The sequence below is a fragment of the Phyllopteryx taeniolatus genome, chromosome 2 (genome assembly GCF_024500385.1).
Source record: "Phyllopteryx taeniolatus isolate TA_2022b chromosome 2, UOR_Ptae_1.2, whole genome shotgun sequence".
NCBI classification, from domain to species: Eukaryota; Metazoa; Chordata; class Actinopteri; order Syngnathiformes; family Syngnathidae; genus Phyllopteryx; species Phyllopteryx taeniolatus.
The window spans coordinates 12123663-12149739 of NC_084503.1; the positions used below are offsets into that span (position 1 = coordinate 12123663).

The window sequence follows — 26077 nt, forward strand, 5'->3', positions numbered from 1 at the left end:
ACAACAAGTGGGAAAAAAATGACCATGCAATATAGCTCGTAACTCGATAAAATGAGGACAAGTGGAAGAGAAGATGGATAGATTGGTAGAATTGCTATAAAAGGTCTACGCGTTCCAGGCTAAATCTAGTTTGACTAAAATGTTTTTCTTTTCAAGAAAAAGCGGCGTCCATTTTTCTACCTTTACCTCCAGTCTGCATACACTACGTAAACATCCCTACTTTGATTTCCTCAAGGCTACAAGCATTAACTATTTATTTACACAAACTAAAGTTGTACTTATGGTTGTTTTGACTTTCATATCGTCCTGTCAGGGGTCACCACAGCAAATCATTTGTGTGATTTCTTTGGCAACATTTTTACTCCAGATGCCCTTCCTGACGCAACCGACCCATTTTTATCTGGGCTCAGACCAGCAGTGGCTGAGCATTGGGCATTGACCAGGAATTGGATCCACGGCGTCATGTTGATATAAAATCCGTGATTTGGGGGATTTCGTTCTGATATTTTCAGATGCGGAAGGGGGCATAATTCGAAATATCCACATACGGTACATTTTGGTGATGATTGGTGGCAGTTTTGTGACATAGACCAACGTTAAGCTTTTTTACATTCAGTATGGATTAAAAAAAACAAACAACTAAATTACATCAGCACATGCACACAGAGCAGAATATGTCTTTGAAAAACCTCATCAAATACGGATAGTACTTCATGTTTTGAGCAAATCGAGGTTGCAAATTATACATAGGTAGAAGGGTTTTCCTGATTTTTGGGGTCAGTTGTGTGGGTGTGCATTATACTCGAGAGCATATTATACACGAGAAATTACGGTACATACATAAATTTAAAGGCTAAATATAGAGTATTGTATCTCGGTTTATTGTGCATGGGTTGTGGCCTGTGTCATGTACGTTTTCTCGCTGTTTTTTTTAGTCACACTGACCCATCATATCTGGTTTTTTATTTTCTCCGTAGAGGATGTGATTTTACCATAAGACTTTCAGCATTGTATCACCGCTGTGTTGGTTTTAAAGACAGAGTCCATTTGTTTGCCACGTGAAACTTTTATTTCAGGACTGAGAAAAGTGTACTTATCTGCAGCCAGAAAACAAACGACATAGTGTGGATGAGAGCGGCGAAAAATGGATGGGCGCTGTGCTCTCATTTGTGCGTTTGTGTGTTCAGGGCCAGGAGCATGACTGAGCAGCAGGAGCACTCTGAAGAAACAGGCCTGCTCTCCACACAGGACCCGGATGCCTCCAAGGATGAAGACGCGCACGGACACCTCAGGCAAATTTCAACCACAAGCAGATGCACAAATACACACTCGTAGACACTGACACACAACGGTCTACAAACCCAGACACGTTTCCCAACACACCATCTGCATCCTGTCTGTATGTGCTCACTGGCAACAGCTGCAGGAGATTTCTTTTCATGGTGCTTATTTTGAAGGCCTACTTGATGTCAAACAATGGTAACACACGTACACAAACCAATGGGCAGGCATAATTAGCAACATACCTGATGTGTTTATTTGCACTTGAGGTCTCGTTGAGCTGACACCAATGCTAACATAAGGGCCCCCCTTCACATTCTAACCTTTACAAAAGATAATTTTGACATTTTGATTGACACTATCTGAGATACTTTATTTAACAATATGTTTATTACTGTGGTTGAAGTTTGCAGTGGTTTAGAACTGCACTCTATCACACTGAGATCTGTTCTATAATCTGGTTGCCTATTTTTAATTCATTTTTATGATTGTTTTTTTTTTTGGGGGGGGGACTGGTCAGCCCAAATCAGTGCCCGGATAAATAGGGAGGGCTTGAGTCAGGAAAGGCAGCCGTCTGTAAAACCTATGCCAAAACCTTTATGTAAATGAGCCTTAAACAAAGAAAGCTCATCCAAAATGGCCACCCTGAAAAGGTAAAAGAAGTTCATCAATTCTTTTGGCAAATTTCATCAAGAAATAAGAATAAAAAATACAATAATTTGTCAAGTTCAGAAAACAGTATGCAACTCTCCAATCATAATAACGTTGCCACATGAATTTACCTACATGAGAATATTACAAACAGCTCTAAGTATGTCAATTTAATATCAATGTAAACTGAAATATATTTTGAATTTTGTATATTGGAATTGGATGTCATCAGCAGTTGTAGCAAACAAATGTCTGGTAAACGTTTGGTTTGACTATGTAAATATGCCCCTTTGCAAGTGATAATGTTAAGTGTGTGTAGCGATAGAGTGCGGTTGTGTGTGTTATATAAGAAGGATTGCAGGCAGGAGCCATGTAATCCTGTAGAATCTGCTCAGGGATTGAGCACAAAAGCATGTTGTGTGTCCGACTCAAGTGAAAGGAAGGAACCTGAATGCTTCCCGTTTACCTGCCGGCAAACAAACACAGTCAGTATGTTTACATGCACTTAAGAAAACCAAACTATTGCATTAGATTGATTGGAAGCAGATTTTTTAAATGCATGTAAACACCTTAATCTGACCATGTAAATAAACATTTTCAAAAATTGGATGGATGGATGGTTTAATACATTCAGACTATTCGAAACCAATTTCCTTGAGCATGTACAGTATATGCTTCCATCGATTGAATGTCAGAGCTCATGCTTGAGTCTCTGTGGCTGACCGTAGCAACATTTAGTTCATAAGAGAAGAATAGGAAGCTCGGGGGGTGGTCATGTTTGGACTGTGCATTCATGCCACATTATAAAAAGTAAAGTCATTTTTGTGATTTGTTTCAAATACATTAAATATGTTTGAAAATGTGCAAAGACTGAAAACAATATACTGTAGTAATGAATTCTTGAGCTATACCATAAAAAAGTTTTTCACCATTTCAGATGGCCAGATTTTTTTTAGGCGGGGCTAAATGGGGGAACCAGGGAACAGCACGAGTCGTCCCTCCCCCACTAGGGTTGGGCATCGAGAACCGATTTGAACCGGGACTAAAGTTCCGGTTCCCTAGGAACCGTTCAAATGTAAACATTTTTGACCCAGCCCCCTAAAAGAATATATGCTGCTGTACCACTTGTTGAAGTTAGTCCCAGCTCTATGGTTACTGTATATAACTCCGTGCTAATTTACCAGGAAGCTAAATTGATAGCGGCTGATGTGAAAGCCTCTCCTAACTTTCCACATCAAGTCTTATCTACTTAAAATCTTTACAAGTTGTAAATCTTTCCACTTGTCTCCGAGCTCACCGTGCTAATTTCACTTCCTCCTGCGGCTCGATTATTATGTTGGGGTCCACAGCTACACCTGCCGCCGGTGGGAAGTGTTCTCTTTCTAATTTAGGATTCCATTTTGGGGCCTTTGAGTTGGTAATTAGTTTTAGATTCTGCCTCACAGCCTGAGGCACTGAGCGTGCGCACGAAGACGCTTTAAATGCTTATAAGAGTGTATGACATTTGGTTTACTTTCAAACATTCCTTTCATGCGCGGAGTTCGGAGTTGTTCTCGAGACACTTGCATTTTCGTCTTAGCTTCAGGATTCAGTGTATCCTAGAACATGTTAAAGCTGTTGACTGAAGTCCAAAAAGAATGGGATTGGACTAGAGTGTTATTTATGTTTTTTACAACCGCCCATCCCGGTGTAACCCTGTAAAACATGTTTTATTTTGACATTCCAAATCTGGTCATAGCAAAGGTCCCTTCAGGCCTCAGTGTCTCGTTGCACCAGCGGTATTATTGATGAAGACTTGTCTCATGTATAAAAAGGAGGCAGATGGAAGGTGAGCGCAGAGAGACACATGGTGGATCCCAGCAGGGCCTCCGCCTGTATTTTTAATAATCACTCGCTCATCCCTACCTTAGAGCGCATGGCTACTGTGGAGACTATTTATAGTCTGCATGCAGCAGGCAATTAAAGCAGCATGCACACTTTCTTCATAACATGAACACAAGACAGTTACTAAACAGGATTAGCCACAGAAAGTCATTCATTATGAAATTGGTTGTGTTTTAATCACCATTTTTGGTCTGTTGGTCGATTCAGTCGTAGCTCTGCATAAAGGTGCAAATGAAGTGAAGTGATTGTTGCATTTTGCTGTTACAGTTGACTTGCATTGGATCCAAGTGTGGCAGTATCCAGTCGTTGATGCAGTGGGAAAAAAACACATATTACCTGTACTTGAGGTCCTCTGTTTTTGACAGAAGTCCATTCCCGAATTTGTAAATTAAGTGAGAACACCTCGTCGTCTGTCAGTAACCTATGCTAATGCAGTAGCAAAGTCTGGATTACAGTAAATATTTGTATCAAAAAAGACAATAACGAAAACATAAAACAAGCAAGTGAAAAACAGTATGGTGTACGGTGGTATCTGAGCGTGGCTTCTTGTGCCATGTAACGACGTATTCTTAAACCATTGCCCAAGCTCGTTTATCGTGCGTGATTTGTAACTTTGAAACGCTGTTCAGGTATTTTGGGAGCCTTGCAAACTGCAATTTGGGCCCATGTCAACCCTTGCTGTCATATTTGTCAGGGAGCAAACAACGCAAACCCCTTTTTGGACTAAGGTAGTTACCGAACATAATCATAGCTTGTCTACGTACGTATATAGACAATTTATCCCAATGTACAGTATTTACCAAACAAAGGATCCTCGAATTTTGTTTGACAACATATCAAACTGGGGAATAAAAGGGGAAGTGATGTCGAACACATCTGGCCCAGCAGGCAGTGCTGTCATAGCTGTACTGTCCTGCTGTAAACAACAGCCTGATACTACTACGCACGCGCACACACACACACACACGTGCAAACCTACAACGCACAGGCACACACAGCAGGCACAGCATCTGGCAACGCGCTGCTCTTTGACATTAAAACTGAGTAGAGATCTTTGTTTAGAGACTTGTACTTCCCCACAGGAAGTGGCTAAGTGACAGCTGTACTGTAGAATATATACATGCTTGCGTCTCAGAGGCGGCATCTCGTTTAACAGCCACGGCAGCAGATCAGCTAAGCTCGGTGCGGTAGTGGTTATCGTGTCTGGCTCGCAGTTCAGAGGTGTTCATTTCTCATCTAGAAAAATGAAAATTCAACCGGTGGGCAGTTCTGGTGGACATTCCCTCTCCCTCAATTTGTGACATCTGTGGCACTGTGCTGTACTGAACATTTTACAGTGGCCTTTTATTGTGGGCCTTTTATTATGCACACCTGGGTAATAATCATGCTGTCTAATCGGCATCTTGATATGCCACACCTGTCAGGTGGATGGATCGTCTTGGCAAAAGGGAAGTGCTCGCCAACACAGATTTCGACAGATTTGTGAACACGATTTGAACGAAATAGGCCATTTGTGTACATAGTCTTTGATCTTTGAGTTCGGCTCATGGAAAATGGGAGCAAAAACAAAACTTAAATTCAGTACAATTTTTGCTGGCATTGTAACCACATTACATATTTTTAGAATATGCATTTTAGCATAGAAACTAATGATGGGCATTTTACGAAATTTGATGAATTGGGTATGGATTTAATTAATAATCCATTATTATTTTTAATACCATCCCACAGGATGTTCTGCCTTGATGTTGTTCCTCACACATCAGACACGCAATCAGCTCGTTTTCCTTGATTTTTCCTCATCTTTGCGACCACCTCCTCTCCATTCTGACATAGCAACAGAACACGGCAAGAATCCTCACAGACGGGGAGAGTGGCTCAAAGGTGCGCTCATCTTCTCACCCATGGGAGAGCGGGTGGAAATGCATGAGTGAATAGCGACAGTTGAATACAAGAAGGGGCACTGCTTAAGGAAGATAATAATGTGTTGCCGAATCATCAAAAAGTGAAATTGGCTGACGTTCAGTCCAGGGGGTACCCTGCCTCTCCCCACCAAAGTCTGGGATAGGCTCCAGCACACCCGTCACTTTAATGAGGATAAGCAGTACCAAAAATGGATGGATGGATGAATCGCCACAAAGCTAAAGAGAGGTTTTTCTTGTTTTGTTTTTTTAAATGGATTTTTGGAACAAACTTACTTTGTGCTCCTTATTTGATTCATGTGTCTACTTGGACTAGGTTCGCTTGGGAACCAGCACATAGCATGAAAGGTGCTCCCCTCTTTCCCCATTCACAAGGATGACCAAGGCCACAATAGTTGCAGTCCAACAAAGGGTACTTAAATTAAGCGTGTATTGCCACATTTTGTCCACTTTAAACGAACAAGTTCGTTCCCCCCTTGTTTTGTACTGTTTGTGCAGTTGTGAATACGCACAAGCCAATCTTGGTATGCATCAAACAAGCGCTCCAAGACCTATTTATCGAAGTTCCTTTGTGGTGACAATACGAACCGGTCTCGATTGACCCAACAAGTCAGTATCCCATAGCTTATAACGATAGTGAGTGTTGTACGTGATTCCTGATCCGTCGTCCTCTGCTTAGCAACGCAACTCCTTGCATGTTCGTTGAATGAACTGTTCTTCCTAACCTGGTGTACGACCTAATACTACACTTTTGATTAGGGTTGGGCATCGAGAATCAAGAACCGATTGGAACCGGGACTAACGTTCTGGTTCTCCCGGAATCGTTCAAATTTTAAAATTTCGGCTCCCAGTTTCGATGCCTACAATCCGCCAACCCCGAAGAAGAGTAGCGAAAACCTACGTAGAAGAACGCGCACGAACAAGTGCTTGTGCCCAACGGCGGCGGCGAACAAAAGTGTGTCTTAACTTTGTTAAAATAAATGACCAGTCACTTTAGTGCAACACTTGCAATAACATTATATTGTGCAAAGAAGGCTTTCATGATTTGTAGAAGTCTGATGTGTTCCCTCCCGCTCCAAGCCTCAGCCGACACTGCGTAGAACTTCAGTGAAGTCAATTGGGTGAGTGTGAAACAATAAAATATGTCTATGCCAACATTGAGGCAGCTAAAAAGTTAAACGGTGGGTTCCAATCTTGCACTGATGGTTTTTGCCGTTTTATTGAGTCTTTCAACCAATGTAAGAGCTGATGACAGACACAAGAATAAAATACAAATTACTTTACCATACTGGAAAGAAAGTAGAAAAAGTCGCATTACAAGCTTAACATTGAGCTAAAGCTTCACCAAAGGTCCAACAAGCAACTTTACATCATAATGCATTTCAAATGAAGAATGCAACAATCTGGTGAAGTCGTTGGGTTGCAGGATTGATGCAATTGACTTTGCCGTTCCAATACTTTTGGAGGGGACTGTATATCGTCCTACTCGTCAATTAGTTTTCTCCGGCATTCCAGAAGTTTACTGTTTGGCTTTTTTTTTTTTTTTTTCAGGAAATTGCAGTTTCTCATTTGCATTTGGTTTGTTTTCTACTAATTATATTGTGTTGGTCCTGATTCTAAGCCCTACCAAATCCTTATAAGAACAGGCTCAATCTGTGTAAAAAGCAAAAATAACAGCCTTCTGATATGCATGTGGATGGTTTGTGTGAATCAAAGCATAACAAAAGAAAACATTTTTTAAGCGAGTAATAGGCACTTTCGTTTGCATTGTGTTACATCCATCCACTTTCAACACCGCTTACCCTGGCTAGGGTCACGGGGCGCTGGAGCCTATCCCAGCTGACTTCGGGCAAAAGGCATACTACACTCTGAACTGGTCGCCAGTCAGTCACGGGGCACATATGGACACAGACAACCATTCGCACTCACATTCACACCGTCACTGAGTGAGAACTGAACCCACGCTGCCTGCACCAAAGTCAGGCGAGTGTACCACGACACCATCGTGTTACATTCTCTATGAAATATGCTTTCGGGCAGAGAGGTTATCCATAAACGTTCGTCTTTCACAATTTTAGTGAACTAGTGTTTCCAGTCTCTTCACACTGTCAGTCATCTCAATGACAGCTAACACATAAAAAGGAAGTTGTTTTGTTGTTTTAGTCCTAAGTCTCACCCCCAAACTGTGTGTTTTCTGGCAATAAATAAAACAACAACCCGTGTGAATCTCTGGGGCATCGCCACTATTTGTGTACAGACAACGTAATATTCCTCTTTGATAGTGCGGGATGTGACAGCGTACACTTGCATCCTGCAGTGATGCACATACACACACTGATGATTGCATGTCATGCTGAGGCACGCAGTCAGCGGGGATTGTCATGCGCTGCACACACAGACAGAAACACAATCTTACCACCGTTTGCAAGGCTGCCAAAAACACTTCTGCCTTCTTGCCTACTATGTTCGCAAACAGCTTTCCTTGTTTGTGGTGATTTCATGAGGATGTAGCTTGCTTGCCTCAAATGGAAAATGGCATCCAATTGTTTGTTTGTTTTTAATCACAAGTCTGCCTTTTAATTCTATTCCAGGTTTCAGCTGATTGAAGAGCTCTCCTATGAGGATGTAAAAAAATGTTACCGTGGCTCGGTGAGTCTTATTGCTTTGTTTGTGTGTTGTTGTGGTGTGTACGTGTGTTTTTACCTTCCTTATTTGGGATATTTTCCCAATTTTGCAGCGCCTCGTTAACACGAGAACAAGTAAAAGTGACAAGCAGGAACAAAATATAAAAAAGGACACAATTTTACAATGAACCATGCATAGAATCTGTATTAGCTGGAGAGGCAAGGTTTAAATTTAACTGTCGTACAAGTTAACCACTGCAATATTAATTTTTGCTGTCAATAAAACACTCTTAATACACTCATTATGGTGATGAATGAGGAGAGCATAATAAAAAGAAATATATATTTTTTTTTTTACATTAACAGCACACAAGTGTTGAAAACTTTGAGGGCGCTTTGTGTCAACATTAAATGTTAAAATAAAATTATATACTATAATTGATTAAATTGTCCTTGAATTTAAAAAATCTGAAATATAATCTGATATAAATCAGAATTAATCAAATATGTTCTATCATCCCAGCTGTATTTATTTATTGGACTGCAGCACATTGAAGAGTACCTTGAAAAGCACCGTATTTTAATTATCTATTGAATGGGTTTGCCCATCGTAAGTGAGCCGGAGCCTATCCCAGCTGACTTTGGGTGAGGGGCAAGGTGCACCATTAGTTAGTCGCATGGCACGTACTGTCTATGTGTATTCTTATTCTCTGTACTGTACCTTTCAGTACAGTACAGAGGTGTGCTAAGTTTTCAAAAGGAACAAAGTAGGCAAGTGACAAGAAATGTTTTCTCTTGCCACTAGTTGACTCTGTAAACAAATCCAGCGCAGCTCAGCCTTTGACTGTCGGATGTCATGGCAAGCAATATGCCTTTTGCGGTACAGCAAACTCATTTGAAACATCCATCCATTTTCTTTACCGCTTCTCCTCAATAGGGTCGCGGGTTGCTGGAGCCTATCCCAGCTATCTTCGGGCGGGAGGCGGGGTACGCCCTGAACCGGTCGCCAGCCAATCGCAGGGCACATAGAAACAAACAACCATTCGCGCATACATTCACACCTACAGGCAATTTAGAGTCCTCAATCAACCTGCAACGCATGTTTTTGGGATGTGGGAGGAAACCGGAGTGCCCGGAGAAAACCCACGCAGGCACGGGGAGAACATGCAAACTCCACACAGGCGGGGCCGGGATTTGAACCCTGGATGCCAGAACTGTGAGGCAGATGTGCTAACCAGTCGGGCACCGTGCCGGCTCATTTGAAACAGCATTTCAAAATATAATATACTTACATATGTTTTCATACGGAATTTGTTGAACAAAAACCAAACCTTTATTGTTCTTAACTTCTATAAAAGTGGGTCGTGACTTTGCACCAATAGGAAAATGCGTGTCCCATGAGGACAACAGTTGAGAAGCACTGTTGGATCGACCAGAAAATTAACCTATGCAATTGCTGACGATTGGGAGCGTGGAACGTGTTGCAGCCATAAAAATCTATCCATCCATCCATCCATTTTCTGAGCCGCTTCTCCTCACTAGGGTCGCGGGCGTGCTGGAGCCTATCCCAGCTGTCATCGGGCAGGAGGCGGGGTACACCCTGAACTGGTTGCCAGCCAATCGCAGGGCACATCGAAACAAACAACCATTCGCACTCACAGTCATGCCTACGGGCAATTTAGAGTCTCCAATTAATGCATGTTTTTTGGGATGTGGGAGGAAACCGGAGTGCCCGGAGAAAACCCACGCAGGCACGGGGAGAACATGCAAACTCCACACAGGCGGGGACGGGGATTGAACCCCGCACCTCAGAACTGTGAGGCTGACGCTCTAACCAGTCGGCCACCGTGCCGCCCATAAAAATCTATTTTAATGATTATTTGCTAAAAACAATAACGTTTATCAATTTGAACATTAAATATCTTGTCTTTGTAGTGTATTCAATTAAATATAGGTCAAACATGATTTGCAAATTATTGTATTCTTTTTTTTATTTATGTTTAACCAACGTCCCAACTTCATTGGAATTGGGTTGTATTTGGTAGGCGACAGGAAGTGTTACTGCCTCCCGCTCTAGCCGCTAGTTTACTCTGTAAACAAATAGCTGTCGTCATGGCTAGCGATATGCTCATATACTAATTTAAAACGGTGTTTAATAATACAACACACTGTAACTATGTTTTCGGAGGCTTCTTTTAAATTTATATAAAAGTGAGTCATGACTTGGTAACAATCGGAAAATGCGGGTCACAGAGTGACAACAATTGACAAGCACTGCTTTAGTACGCCCTCCTCATTCGTCATTATAAAGAGCATTCAAAGGGTGTTTTATTGTTTAAACATATTTCTATTACATTGGTTAGCTTGATAACAATGTTAAAAACCAGGGCTTTCCAAACTACTGCCCGGTGGGCCATTTGTGGCCCGCCAATCATTTTTTTAGTGTCATATACTAAAAATAACATTTGACAAGGCCCACAACATTATCGGGGGGAAAAGGAGGAGGGGACAGCATACAAAGTGTGGGTGCGACATCCTTAAAACTACTGCTAACAATACATTGATTTTATATAGAACTCTTCTAGATATGCAAAGATTCACATAAACTATTTACAACTAAAATAGAACTAATTCAGTATCAGAGGCAACAATGGTTTCCTCCACTTTCTGCTCCTTGCCAAGGTCCAATACGTGAACATATCACATTAATAATCCTCAAGTAACTGATTTAAAAACATTTCACCTTACTGCAGTTTGCGCTTGGTTTTTGTTGTTGTTGTTTTTTGTCATGAACGTGTAGGTGTGATTCGGCTGCTGCTCAGTGCTGGGGCAAACCTATTCTAGTGGCACCAGCCCACTCCAAAATGCTGAAAATTCCTCAACTATTTGCCTGTCACCTTTAAGAGACTGCTGTGACGTAGCAGGTTTCAAAATAACTCAAATAAAAATATATAATTGTTTGATGGACTGGTTGTAGGGGGTTTAAAGAATTAAAATTAAAAAATGTTTTTAAAGTGACCCTTTTATCCATAGATTTTTCTATAATTGGCCCTGTGAGGAAATGACGAATTTAAAAACGACCATAATGTAAATGTGATACAATTATAATGGTGCCCTCGGTACTCACCGTGGCGGCTGATTGAGGTCATTCAAATAAACCTTTTAACATTATCGCAACTTGCTTCTTGATATACAGTTTAAGCATCTCATCCCCATCATAAAGCATATATCAGTGTCATGAAATCAATGTCTGTCACTGAGGACCCTCCCCCTCCCCCACCCCCACCCCACCCCACCCGACTGCCTGTAGTCTCACTGTGACCTACCGTTAGCTCCATATTCCTGAGGAGAGGAGCTGCCTTGAACTATTAATAGAAGGACAATAAGAGTGAGCCAGTCAAAGTGGAGAGATGGACGAGAGGGATAGAGAGCGAAAAGAAAGACGGGCGGCAGAAGGATGGAAGTGAGTTTGAGGGAGAAGAGCGGGGAATGATTGGGACCACTTGAGTTTTCGGACACAGGCGGGTTTGGACTTTGGGAGGTGTCACTGACGGGCGAGGAAATACTGAGAAAGAAAGGGGTCACTTCACATGAGAGCCGTGAACAGTGTGTGTGTTTTTCCAGCTCGGACTGACCAAGGGTAATGCGTGTGTGTGTGTGTGTGTGTGTGTGTGTGTGTGGAGAAGGAGGGTATCAAATGGGTGCTATATAGTGTGGAGTCATTGAAGGACTATTTGAGACAGAGACGCCTTGAGTTTGAGGATTGCGCTACTGTAGTTGTGTGTATGTGTTTGTGTGCACACTGCCAGGTGTGTGTTTTTTCACGTAGGCTAGCCGCACTGTCCCCCGTACTGACACACCACAGGGGAACAGTGTGTGTCTTGCAGCGACTTGCTTCAGGCCATGGATGAGTGTGTATGTGTATACGGTGCCAACGTGCTGAGTCTGGTGCAGAGCTCGCCGCCTCTGAGGGAGCGAGTGGTGTCCGCGGTGAGCAGAGTCGGAGCGGCCGGCGGCTGGAGAGGGGGTTCTGGTGCCGTGCGGGCGGGCCGGTCCGCCAAGGAGCTGCTCATGACTCTGCCCTGTCCCTCTGCACAGACTGTCAGCAAGTACAACTCGCAGTACCACAAACTGTTCCAGTGTGTGCCCAAGGATGAGCTCCTTATGAAAGGTACCTGGCAAGCTCTCTTGAATAAATCATGTCGGCACACCACTTGATGTTTTACACTTATGCGCTGTGTGTCATTACTACCAAATCAGATTTCCTGTCATTATTGGGAGAAAAAAAAAAAGATTTGTATGTAGTATGTATGTCATAATACAGGTTTCATTGTACACAATGGATTTTGATGAAATTTGTTGTGGAGCTTTACTGTGACCCAGTAAGTAATGTTATAATCTAGTAATGATCTATATTTGTCATAGCCCGAAAGTTATGAACACATTTTATTGAACTGAATGCAATTTTCATTCAACGAACAGCATGCGCATGCCAACACAAACTGTTCTTCTTTTTAGACATTTTTGCTAGTCTCGGATAACTACAAAATAAACTTTACAAACTACTACTACAAACTTTAGACCATTATCAACAGCTCCGGTATGTTGTATCTCTATTTCCTCATAAAAGTCACATTTTGCCAACTTGAAGAAATCAGGGGGTCCTCAGTTTACGTGAGAAATTCATTTGTAACCCGAATTTGTACGTACAGTAGGTCTGAATATGCATGTAGTCCATCACTAACCTATACAGTAAATATTTGCTTAAAGACGTTCTACGCCATAAATATAAAACAATGAAATGAAAAACTATGTATGGTGGTAACCTTGCGTGTCCTCTTGTGCCTCATGATAACGTCGTATTCTTATACCACGCACCGTTGTTAATCTTGAAATGTTTTGTCATAATCCGAGAACCTCATGTAAATATGAAATGTAACCAATGTCTGCAGTTTTGATTCTTCAGTTTTTCGAAAGCCTAAAAAATATTTTAGGAAACTAGGTGACTTATCGACCAGTTCAGGGTGTACCCCGCCTCTCGCCCGAAGATAGCTGGGATAGGGTCCAGCACGCCCGCGACCCGTGTGAGCATAAGCGGGACGGAAAATGGATGGATGGATAGATGACTTATTTATTTGCATAGCTCCCACCTCTTCACCATGAACTTGTTGCTGCCCATGATATGAACTCCCTTGATAAGAAACTGACTAACTGCATAGCTGTAAAAAAAAAAAAAAAAAAAAAAAAATAAAGAAAAATTAATAATAATACAGCTGTATTGTAAATATCGGATCTAAGCAAAGGTGGGTAGTAACTACATTTACATTTACTCAAGTAACATTTTGGATAAATTTTACTTGTCAAAGTAGTTTAAAGTCAACATACGTTTTACTTTTACTTGAGTATTTATGTGAAGACGAATCGATACTTTTACTCCGTTACAATGATTGACATGCTGCTCGCTACTTTTATTTATCCATTATTGCATGCGCGATCTATTTTTAGACTTCATCATCGGCTTCCGCATAGTGCGCCGTTGCGCCAATTCAACGTGATCATTAATGTCATTTGACTCCAATTCACCAATCAGACGGCACAAGGCAGTCACACACAAACCCTTCGTGGGCAATCAAAGTGACTCATGTCACGGGGGGGCACGAGTGTTTACAGACTCTGGAAAACAACAGCTTTGTTATGCAGCTTAGTCTTAAATTATGACTGCCCAAATGTGGATATTTCAGCCCACTTCTAACTTGAGAAAACACCTTGAAGATATGTCTCTCTCTCTCTCGCTCTCGCTCTCTCCCTCTATCTCTCTCTCTCACACACACACGCGCACACACACACACACACACACAACCAATAAATCTGTTCAGCAAACAGCTTCTTCATGAAGCAAATAATGTTTCTGGAGGGCCCAATGCATGTGCAATGCATTTTTTCACTGAGTACTTTCTTACTCCTACTCAAGTAAATATTTGGATGGCTACTTTTTACTTTGACTTGAGTCATATTATTCTAAAGTATCTGAGGACAATATTTGGCTCCTCTACCCACCTGTGGATCTCAGGAAGAACAATTTGTGTTTGTCTCTTGTTTCGTCAGTATACTCCTGTGCTCTGCTCAGAGATATCCTCCTACAAGGCAGGCTTTACATCTCGAGAAACTGGCTATGTTTCTATGCAAACCTCTTCGGCAAGGACATCAAGGTACTCTACAGCTGATACCTTCATTCATAAGATCAAAAACTTGACTTTCAGTCGCAATGTATTGAACTCAAGGTGGTTTGAATATTTCTACACACCTTAACCAGCTATGTGCTTTGTCTTTGATGCTATGCATTGTACCTTTTTTCTCATTCCTTGAAACTGAACCTCTCATGACTTCTGAGTGACAATAAGCTTCTTATTCATCCGGCATTCCTTGCATTGTGACTTAACTAAGAATTTTATCTTGTCCAATACTCTTTCTTTCCCCTGCCTGCATTTGTTTTCACTTTCATTGTGCTGTGGTGTTTTTAGTATTTTAAACGATGTAGGTACCAAGAAGCAAAAATACTTTCTATGACTGTGTCCATCTCTTCCTTTCCACCTCCAGGTGGCCATCCCTGTTGTCTCTGTGCGGTTGGTGAAAAAGCATAAAACAGCGGGCTTGGTGCCCAATGGCTTGGCTATCACCACAGACACTGGCCAGAAGGTAAACACTCCCGTCTCAATCACGGGGAATTCAAATGCTTGTGCTGATTAGCGCAGCGTTCCGGTGTTTTCCGAGGCGAGGTGTGATGGAAAGAACAGCGCTATTGATAGCAGCAGCCTGCAAGCGCGCTCAAGTGGAGGCTATTTTTCCAACACCACAGCAACTGAAACTCTCAGTATGCCACACAAATCATGTTTGTATTTTCTCAAATCAGTGCCCTGATGCATCCAATTAAAAAGTAATCAGAAAATACCAGTAAGCTGCAAAAAGACCATCATGGAATATATTTATTTTGCAAATTTCTGTTCTCTAAAGATTGGTGCTATAGAAAATCGATGGAAACATCTATACTCAGACAAAACATGATTAATGGGCTCCTCTCCTTTAGTCTAGGATCCTGTTCTTCATATTTAAGTAAAGCAATTGAACACATGCACACTAGGCAGCAACATACGAATGCATATTAGAAAGCTAAGGCTTCTTTCTGCAGCACTCATTGAGCCTGTGCGGATGAGGACTGAATTGGGATTTCAACAACAACAAAAAGACCATCTGTAGCATGTCGAGCCAGCACGATGAAGTAGTAGTGAGACCACTTCACAAGCAAGAGGTTCTGGGTTCAAATCTCAGCTTGGACCTTCCTGTGAGCAGAGCTGCCAAATTGTACAAAATGTCCGTATTTTGTTATGGAAATCATCAGAGGTGTGGACTCGAGTCATGAATTTGATGACTTTAGACTCAACTTGACAATATGTTAAAAAGACTTGCAATATGACTTGGACTTGAACAGTAATAATTTTAAAGATTTGCTATTTTGACCGAAGCACTGAAAAACAAACACTTTGTCGCTTTTTCTTGCTATAGCTACATATATGTGCACTCTACTGTAATTACTACAGCGTATCACACAAAAACATGACGTGTCCATCACTGCTAATGCAGCATTATTTCTTAATTCTTTCACACACTACCTAAAGTAAGTAATGGTTTCACGAAAAAAAAAAACAGTACAACATAAATCAACAATGTGGCAGCTAAATAAGTAATAGATTCCAAGAACCACTGTTAACAGACACTGAAACGGCAACGACATTTAACCTAACAATAAGGGCGTTAATTACTCCAACAAAAAAAAAACAAAGAAATAAAAAATCGATCAGCACACAGCTAGCATCTATTCGACATGAAACTACATTCATCTTTGTGTCCTTTTCTTTGCCTCTTTTTGTCGTAATATTTTACATAGTGGCGGCACGGTGGGCGACTGGTTAGAGCGTCTGCCTCACAGTTCTGAGGAACCGGGATTCAATCCCCGGCCCCGCCTGTGTGGAGTTTGCATTTTCTCCCCGTGCCTGCGTGGGTTTTCTCCGGGCACTCCGGTTTCCTCCCACATCCCAAAAACATGCATGGTAGGTTATTTGAAGACTCTAAATTGCCCGTAGGTGTGAATGGTTGTTTGTTTATATGTGCGCTGCGATTGGCTGGCAAACACTTCAGGGTGTACCCCGCCTCCTGCCCGATGATAGCTGGAATAGGCTCCAGCACTCCCGTGACCCTTGTGAGGAAAAGTGGAACAGAAATGGATGGATGGATTTTACATGGTGCCCCCTTGTGTTCCGACTGAGATACCACAGTTTGATAAAGAGAAAACCAATTTGTCGTTCATTATTAAGTGAAATGTATCATTTTCTATTCATAATCGCTCTTTAACCCAGCAAATATGTTTATCCTGATACATGATTATTCCAATAGAATTGTCAGTAGAATACGTGATCAATAATTACAACACGGCTGGATCCAAATTCTTATTTGTGACATGTCTGTTTAATGTCTCTTCAGAAATAAAGTGAGAAAAAGTAAGTAATTGTACACCATTTTCATGGAATAACTAAAAACCTACTATCGATCGGTTTTGAAGGGGCAATAAACTAAGGTCCCTTCTTGGCGATTGGCTTTGATGGTGCAAAGGTTTCGATCAGCCCCCTAGTTCTATTATAAAGTTTGCACTTGTTTATCAAATTTGTTTTGATAAATAAATATGGATTTTAAAATATATTAAATATATAAATGCAATATATAATATCCATCTATCCATTTTCTACACCACTTCTCGTCATTTGGGTCACGGGTATGCAGGAGCCTATCCCAGCTATCTTTGGGCGAGAGGCGGGGTACACCCTGAACTGGTTGCCATCCAATTTCGGGGCACATAGGAACAAACAACCATTCGCACCTACGCCAATTTAGAGTTTTCAATTAACCAACCATGCATTTTTTTGGAATGTGGGCGGAACCTGGAGTACCCGTAGAAAAGCCACACAGGCACGGGGAGAACATGCAAACTCCACACAGGCGAGGCCGGATTTGAACCCGGATCCTCAGAACTGTGAGGCAGATGTGCTAACCATGCCTCCAAATAATCTAATATATACACTGTACCTATTAATTAAATATAAATAGTATATAAAAATATATTTTTATTTTGTTAGTAAAATGACTCGAAATGATTCAAAACTCAAAGTGTAGGACTTGCCTGTCTCGACTTGTCTCTCTTGCCTGGCAACTCCATCCTCATCATCCTTCCACAGAGACTCTTCTGTCACATAACACACCTGACACCTTCCTCCACCCGTTCCAACCTGCTTGGACCCGTTTCTTCCCTTCCTGACCACACTAACCATTGCTCTGGACGGTTGACCCCAAGTATTTAAAGGCCTCAACCCTTGCTATCTCTTCTCCCTGTAGCCTCACTCTTCCCCCTCCACCTCTCTCATTCATGCATATATTCTGTATTACTTCGGCTAATCTTCACTCCTCTCCAGTGCATGCCTCCACCATTCTAACTGTTCCCCCACCTGCTTTCACTGCATATCACAATGTCGTCTTCGAACATCATGGTCCATGAGGATTCCAGTGTAACCTCACATGTCAGTCTATCCATCACCACTGCAAACAGGAAGGGGCTCAGGGCTGATCCCTGATGCAGTCCCAACTCCACCTTAAATTCTTCTGTCACACCGACAGCACACCTCACCGCTGTTCTGCTGCCCTCGTACATGTCCTGTATTATTCTAACATACTTCTGTGCCACTCCAGATTTCCGCATGCAGTACCACAATTCCTCTCTGGGTACTCTGTCATAGGCTTTCTCTAAATCCACAAAGACACAATGTAGCTCCTTCTGACATTTTCTGTACTTTTCCCTCAACATCCTCAAGGCAAATAATGCATCTGTGGTACTCTTTCTAGGTATGAAACCATACTGTTGCTCGCAAATCTGTCCTGAGTCTAGCTTCCACTACTCTTTCCCATAAATTCATTGTGTGGCTCATCAACTGTGGGAACCCTACAGTTCCCACAGCTCTGCACATCACCCTTGGTCTTAAAAATGGGCACCAGCACACTTTTCCTCCATTCCTCAGGCATCTTCTCACACACTAGAATTCTATTGAACAAGCTGGTCAAAAACTCTACAGCCACCTCTCCTAGATGCTTCCATACCTCCACAGGAATGTCATCAGGACCAACTGCCTTTCCATTTTTCATCCTCTTTAATGCCTTTCTAACTTCCCCCTTACTAATCATTGCCACTTCCTGGTCCACCACACTTGCCTCTTCTACTCTCCCTTCTCTCATTTTCCTCATTCATCAACTCTTCGAAGTATTCTTTCCATCTAGCTAGCACACTGCTGGCACCAGTCAACATATTTCCATCTCTATCCTTAATCACCCTAACCTGCTGCACATCCTTCCCATCTCTATCCCTCTGTTGGCCAGCCTGTATAGATCCTTTTCTCCTTCTTTAGTGTGCAACGTGGCATACATGTCATCATATGCCTCTTGTTTGGCCTTTGCCACCTCTACCTTTGCATCTCAATGTATTCCTTTCGCCTCTCCACGGTCCTCTCAGTGTTTCGCTTTTTCTTAGCTAACCTTTTTCCTTGTATGATTTCCTGTACTGTGAGGTTCCACCCCTTCTCTCCTTTCCTGCCAGAAGATACACCAAGTACTCTCCTGCCTGCCTCTCTGATCACCTTGGCTGCAGTGATCCAGTCTTCTGGAAGCTCCTTGGAGTTTGTGTGTTCTCCCCGTTTTCTTCGGGTACTCTGGCTTCCTCCCGCATTTGTGAAACATGCATGTTCGGTTCATTGAGGACGGAAATTGTTCAATATCTTGGCGACCCGTCCAGGGTGCACTCTGCCTCTCGCCCAAAGTCATCTGGGATCTGGTCCATGTCGATTCTCAGTCATCCAGGTCACGGTGATCCACAAAAATGTAATCGAGGCAAGTGGACTCTTTTTGTTGAAGACGTCTTTTGGATTAAAGATGAAACGTCTTTGACAACCACGAAGAGTCCAGTTGCCTCGATTCAACTTTTGTGGATCAACTGGGCTCCAACCCACCCGCGATCCCGAATGAGAACAAGCACTATAGAAAATATTCAGATGGATGTAACATGTAGAAAACAGACACATTATCTAATAGATGCTGTAAATAAAATGATTGATAGAATCTCTCTCACACATCATTCTCTCCACTCATATATGCCATTGCATACTGTATGTATTACACCTCAGAATATATATCATCTAGTATTAATAAGTAGCACAAACAATCACAACTAAGAAAGCGGAAAGGTTGTTTCAGCATGAGTTAAGTGTTACAATGCTTCATAATTCTGTCAAAATAGAATCCAGCACTGTTCTTTTCATTCTTTACAAGATGTTTCATCCTGTAGTTGGTTTAGTGTTGAATGTGAACATGAAAACATTATGTCCAAAAGTCTGATTAAGATTCACTTGCCACCACAGCAGTTCCGATATGAGCAAAAGATATTTTTGAAGGAGTTAAAGATTGGTCTTGCCGAGTGACTCATTCTCTACAAAGATGTGTAATCACGTAGTCTGTGTCTGTGGGATTTTATACAATATGCAGTTTGAGCCAGTGTCTTTGTACCTCACAGCTGTACTGTTCTGCCTTTAGTTTGTTTCACCTGCTCATTACTAAATTAGAACAATATTTTTAGGAAACAGAGATTAAGAGGGATCATTCTATAATCCTGTCTCTGACCACTTATGGTTAATTGTTCCCAAAAAAACCAAATGAGATTGAAAATACAAAATCCTCTTTGTGCCTCAGATTAAAGTACTGCTTTTGTTACCATGACAACTGAGGGCAGAGTTAAAGCGTTGTCACAAAGTGTGAAGAAAGGAAGCAAAAAAAAAAAAAAAAAAGTATTTTCACTCATGGAACCAGCGCTTCATCACCGATCTGCCGAATTACACACCGCCAAACACAAATACCTTCACCGCTATGTTGACAACTTCGCCAAACATTTGAGTATGTGCCAGTTCTTTAAATCTAACGCTGATAACACTATTAACTAATGCTAAGGTGTTCTAATATTGCAGCTCTGCTTACCTTTTGACTTTGATATGATAGTGCTTCCCTGTAGTCCAGTGGCTTGAAAATGGTGGATCTTCTCCCAGTCCAGCTGCGAAGTCATATTATGTAAAATTGCCACACTGTTAGGTCACAATCCAGCAAAATTCAGAACAGCTCGCTTACAGACACACTTTCGGAAATAGGCGGGCTAACAAAAGACTTACTTGCTTGTTTAATTTCACAGTGGATCGGTGGGTGGACATGCACTCCAGCGAGCCAACTAGTGAAAAGTCAGTTTTGCATAATATGTCCCCTTTTTCTCCGGATACTCCGGTTTCCTGCCACATTCCAAAAACATGCATGGTAGGTTAATTGACGACTCCTAATTGCCCATAGGTGTGAATGTGAGTCTGAAGGGTTGTTTGTCTAGATGTGCCCTGCGATTGGCTGGCGACCAGTTCAGAGTGAACCTCGCCTCTCGCCCAGAGTCTACTGGGATAGGCTCCAGTACGCCCGTGACCCGAGTGAGGATAAGCGGTACGGGAAATGGATGGATGGATCGATGTCCGGTCATAGTGGCAATACATGAAAATTGCTGATTAAAACCTTTGGATGCACCGTATGTTGCCTCTCACAGCATTCTCTGATCCCTTTTATGTTTGCATTGTGTTTTTATTTTCTCAGTATGTATTTGTGTCACTTCTATCAAGAGACAGTGTGTATGATGTACTTCGTAGGATCTGCACACACTTACAGGTGTGTACACACGGTGCAGTGCATTGTATAAACAATACTGTATGTCGGTCAAAGTGTTGATTTCATGTTCCTCTGCAGGTCAATGGGAAGAGTCTGAGTTTAAAGCAGTACATGGAGGAGCCCACCTTATCACTGGTTAGTCACAGCAGCTTTAAAAAGATACATGAAGTTTTTTACGTTGGGCGTTGACTTATCTGGAGGAGACCCGTTACCGGGGCGACCTCAGATCATGCTTTACTGGTCTATTATAATGGTGAACCAGCCGCGATACATCTCATGTTGTGTTAGCACTAGCGTCAAATCTTACTGCACTCTCAAACGGTACAGTACCAAAAACAAATCCATTAAAGCAACAGTTAAGAATAATTGTACGTGGGGCAGTCAAAACATAGTGAGCACTATTTAACCTACTAATCGATTTTCTTTTCTGAAATGTTCACAGTTTGTGGTTTATTTCAGTATAGGTTTTGTTTAAGCCTGTCCTCTTTCTGTCAACCATTGTGGAAATGAGGTCATTGTCGGACAGCTGTCAGAGGCAAAGAGCTGTGATTCAGTTTCTTGCTTTGGAAAGGGGCACCACCGCGAAGCCTTTTCAAAACGGTGCAAAATGTGTCCGGGGAAGCTGCAATAGGTTAACAGCGCTGTCAAAAAGTGGGTGTCCAGGATCCAAGGCGAAGGACAAGAGCCTGCTTTGCGTGATCTCCGTGACGAGCAAAGGAGCGGCAGACCGTCATCCTCAATTAATCCCAAGAATAGTGCTCGGGTCGAGGCACTGATCAGCGATCGTAGAGTCCCCATTGATGACTTAAACCTGACCCCATACACATTTTGCAACCTTTTAAAAATGGTTTGTGGCGGTTCCTCTTTCAAAGCAACAAATTCCATCACAGTTCTCTACTTCTGATGGGCATACAACAATGATGTTATTTCCAAAATGGCTGAGAGCGAGAGACAAACACCTGACAAACAACAAAAAAACCTTTTTCAATAAACCTTCAAACAAGAATTTAAACTCCATAACCATGAACGTTTAAGAACAATTCAATGTTTAGTAGGTTATATTAAACCATCATGTCTTGAAGGATGCGGCTAATTATATCCAAGCCCCAGACGCATATGTATAATAATGGTTTCTCAACTGGATTATAAATTACGATCTAGTAACAGATTTTTGAATGTATTATCCTCTGCTCCAGGATGAATTCCCGACTCCTGACGAGTTCCCAGCGGTTGATGAATTCCCGTCGGTGTTAAAGTGGAGACGGAAGCCCTCAGTGGCGTCTGTGTCCTCCTCCCTTCCAGACCTGCTGGGAAACTCAAGCAGCAGTCTGAGCGCTGTGAGCACACCCTTCAAGTCAGAGCAGCCTCTGGAAGGTCAGACACTGAGACAAAAACAATTTGTGTATCATGTAAACTGTATTGTCTCTGTCATTTGGATTATTTGTGCCTGCATGTAAATCAAGGAGCAAAATACTCTATTGGATTGCAGCGTGTCTCTTACGCAACAGCACGTTAAGCTCCAAATGGAGTGTGAAGGGGGGTTTGTATTAAAAAGCTTGGAGCGGATGCAGATTAAATCCAGATAATCGCAAAGCGTATCCGCTGTCAGTGGAAAGTTTAGAAGCCTATAGATTGACAGGTTTTATGTAATTGAAAGTACGCACTCACATAAGGTTTTTTTTTTAACTATTCACCATTATTTTGGCAGAATACAAGAGCTGTATGAACATTTTGCCCTTAAAAAGGTTATGTCAGTTTCGACAGACACTATCAGAGAGGTACAGTATTTATTTAACAGTATGTTAACAATATGTATTCAGAGATATACTGTACTTTAAGGGGGTGTAGAATTGCACTGCATCGTGCAGAGAGCGGTTTCTGATATTGTAGTAAGGTGACTTGCTAGAATATTGTTCAAACCATCATGTAATCAACACGTAGTTCTGCCAGCATACCCGCTATCCTGATTTCCGGGTTTGGTCACGTGACGTTCGCAATGCAAGCGCGAGGGCACTTGTGACGTTAACTTCACTTGACAGCAGACGGCGATATTGCCCAACATGGCTGCACCCTTGATTTTGTGGGATTTTTCTTTTTTTTAAATGTATTTATTTTTAAAAATCTGTTTCATTCTTATTCCACAAATGCCATATTCATCGGAATACCGTGTTTAGACTCATTCTTGCCCCCAAATCTTTTGCATTTCCTTCCCCTATGCGTCAGTGTAATTGCTTATGGTGCATGTGCGTGTCACAGAGCGAGCCCTGCAGACAGACAGAGGCCTTTTATCAGAGCCAGTGGCAGAGTTGGGCCACATGGAATACCAGCTGCTCAAGTTCTTTACCCTGCTGTGAGTGTGCAACACATATACACACACCCTAACAACAGCTCCACACAGGATGCTAAATTGAACAGGATTATACAAGTAGTCATGGTGTCCTACCATGTGAGGATTGGCACATGTAAAAACCCACACGAAGCTTCCATGACTCCAGAATTGTATTCTTCTAGTCCATCCATATATTTTCTCTAGCGCTTGTCCTCAGTAGGGTCTCAAGTGAACTTGAGCCTATCTCAGCTTATTTTGGGTGAGACTTTTGGACTGGTCGACGGTCAATCGCTGAGCATAAATAAAACATTCACACTCATATTCATGCCAATGGCAAAAAAATCAATCACTCAATCGCCCTTGTTCAAATTGGTCTACTGTTGCCCCCCAGTGTTCACTTTGGCATATCACATCATCCAAGAAACACTACAGAATTCTTCAAAACAACAATATACAAAAATCAAATACATGAAATCAAATGAAATAACACACACATTGTGTGTTGTTTTGGCAGGATCATTCTCCTCATCCTGTCTTCGTGCTACCTGGCATTCCGTGTGTGCAGTCTGGAACAGCAGCTCTCCTTCCTCAGCAACCCACATTTGCCCCTCAGGGAGAGGTCACTATAATCAATCAAACTACTAATTTACTCCCTAAATACACATGCATACCTACTCTGTGTGAATCAAAAGAAGAGGAGGAGAGTCAGACCCCCAAAGGCTCCATCAACCTGTCTTGCTTTCCCGTTGTCCAGGTAACCTCAGCCTGTTGGATGGACTTTTGGTTTGGCTGCTGGTCACGCTTCCCACACGCAGATCCAGGATCATCTCTGATTCTCCAATTATCATATGATGAAGCAACACCGACATCTTAAGGACCATCCCTCCATGGGACTGGTGATCACTTTGAAACTATGCAAACAGACTCTGTATTTGTGTCCCGTAATGACCCTGTGGCAAGTGAATGATCGTTCAAAAGAGTGATTACTTGAAAAGACTTGAAAAACGCATTTCATTTGTAGCTTAGCCTACTTTACAGTGAACTAAACCAAATGACCTGTTGACGATCCTGACTTGTGCACTTTTTAAAAAATATGTCCACATCATTTTCAAATTATTTTTAGATGCATCGATTATTTGTGCACAGTGAGATAGTGGTTAAAACATGTTCCTCACAGTTCTGAGGTTCAGGGATTCAAATCTTAACTCTGGCCTTCCTGTGTGGCGTTTGCATGTTCTCCCCATGCTTGAGTGGGTTTTCTCCGGGTACTTCAGCTTTCTCACACATTCTCTCAAAAACATGCATGTTAGGTTCATTGACGACTCTAAATTGTCCGTAGGTGTGAATGTGACTGTGAATGGTTGTTTGCCCGTACATGCCCTGTGAAAGGCTGGAGACCAGTCCAGGGTGTGTATATCCGCCTCTTGCCCAAAGTCCATCACCTGCAACCCCAATGAGGAAAAGCAGGACAAAAGGATGGATGGATGGATGGATGGATGGATGGATGGGTAACCTGTAAGTTACAGGTTGTAACCCCAATGAGGAAAAGCAGGACGATGGATGGATAAGCCTTGAACATAGGTACTCAGTTGTCATGTTCAAAGGTATTTATCCGACGGAGGAGGCAAGGTTGCAACAGTTGACTGAATGAAACGATCATTTAACTGTAATATACTAAAGCAATAACACCTCTGTTAATAACAATGTGAATGAAATGATGAGGTAACAAATGTCTATTTATAGATGTATTGATCTGTTGAAAAGAGTGGTTTATTTTATACATTTCTAATGAAGTGCTCACTTATATTCTAATGACAAGTGTAAATGTTATCATGACTTTGTTGAAGGATATTGTATTGATTTTGCTGACTGGAGGTCATTTTAGTTTAGCAATGAACTCCTTGTTGATTAAATTGGCGACAGACCCCACCAGGAATGTGTGTGTGTCTTTTCCATATTGGTTAATTTAAATACTAAAAACATTTATTCAATTAGAGTATCATGAATAATTTGCCATAGCGTAACACCAAAACTGGTTTGTATTTAATCTATACATTTGATATCAAAGAAGATGTATCGCTATACTCAGAATCAGCTTGATAGGCCAAGTATGTTACAAGACACACAAGGAATTTATCTTCATATCGTAGTTGGAGCGGCTTTAGGATGACAACAAACAGCAACCATAACAAAATGTACATTTAGGAGTATGGAGAGTCATTGTGCAATGACAGTGTACCACGAGTGTGGTGATGCTGATATAATCGCAATTCTGCAAGTGATGCAGTCCTCTAAAAATGTAAAGTGACTAATCTGGTACAGTGATGATTGTGCAAAAACAGTGCAGGAAGTTCTCAAACACATAAGTGGGCAGTAGTAACAACAATATGCAAGGGGAGTGCAGCGTGATAAAACAATGTGTAAGAATAATGTAGAAGTGTCCCAACAGAGGTGCAAAATTGGCAGCATGTTACAATGAAATTGTAACTTAACTGTTTAAGAGGGCAGTAGTTGTTGGAATGTATGCTGGTTTTAGTTTGCATTGTTCG

At 41.8% G+C, this 26077-nt stretch overlaps 1 protein-coding gene across 10 annotated transcripts in view; it reads left to right on the plus strand.

Moving 5' to 3' along the window:
• gramd2aa (GRAM domain containing 2Aa) overlaps positions 1-25457 on the plus strand; it is a 31260-nt gene extending 5803 nt beyond the window's left edge. For 3 of the 10 annotated variants that reach the window (XM_061760942.1, XM_061761002.1, XM_061761010.1), the window contains exons 2-11: positions 1188-1292; positions 8330-8387; positions 12236-12533; positions 14468-14571; positions 14960-15058; positions 21128-21199; positions 21278-21334; positions 22396-22573; positions 23456-23549; positions 24043-25457. In XM_061760942.1, the coding sequence (XP_061616926.1) occupies positions 1188-1292; positions 8330-8387; positions 12236-12533; positions 14468-14571; positions 14960-15058; positions 21128-21199; positions 21278-21334; positions 22396-22573; positions 23456-23549; positions 24043-24157 (1180 nt within the window). In that variant the 3' untranslated portion in view covers positions 24158-25457. Of the gene's footprint in view, positions 1-1187; positions 1293-5709; positions 6151-6818; positions 6860-8329; positions 8388-12235; positions 12534-14467; positions 14572-14959; positions 15059-21127; positions 21200-21277; positions 21335-22395; positions 22574-23455; positions 23550-24042 lie in introns of those variants that run through there. The other 7 variants (XM_061760976.1, XM_061760951.1, XM_061760985.1 and 4 more) reach the window with 7 other exon arrangements.
• The last annotated feature ends 620 nt before the right edge of the window (positions 25458-26077 follow it).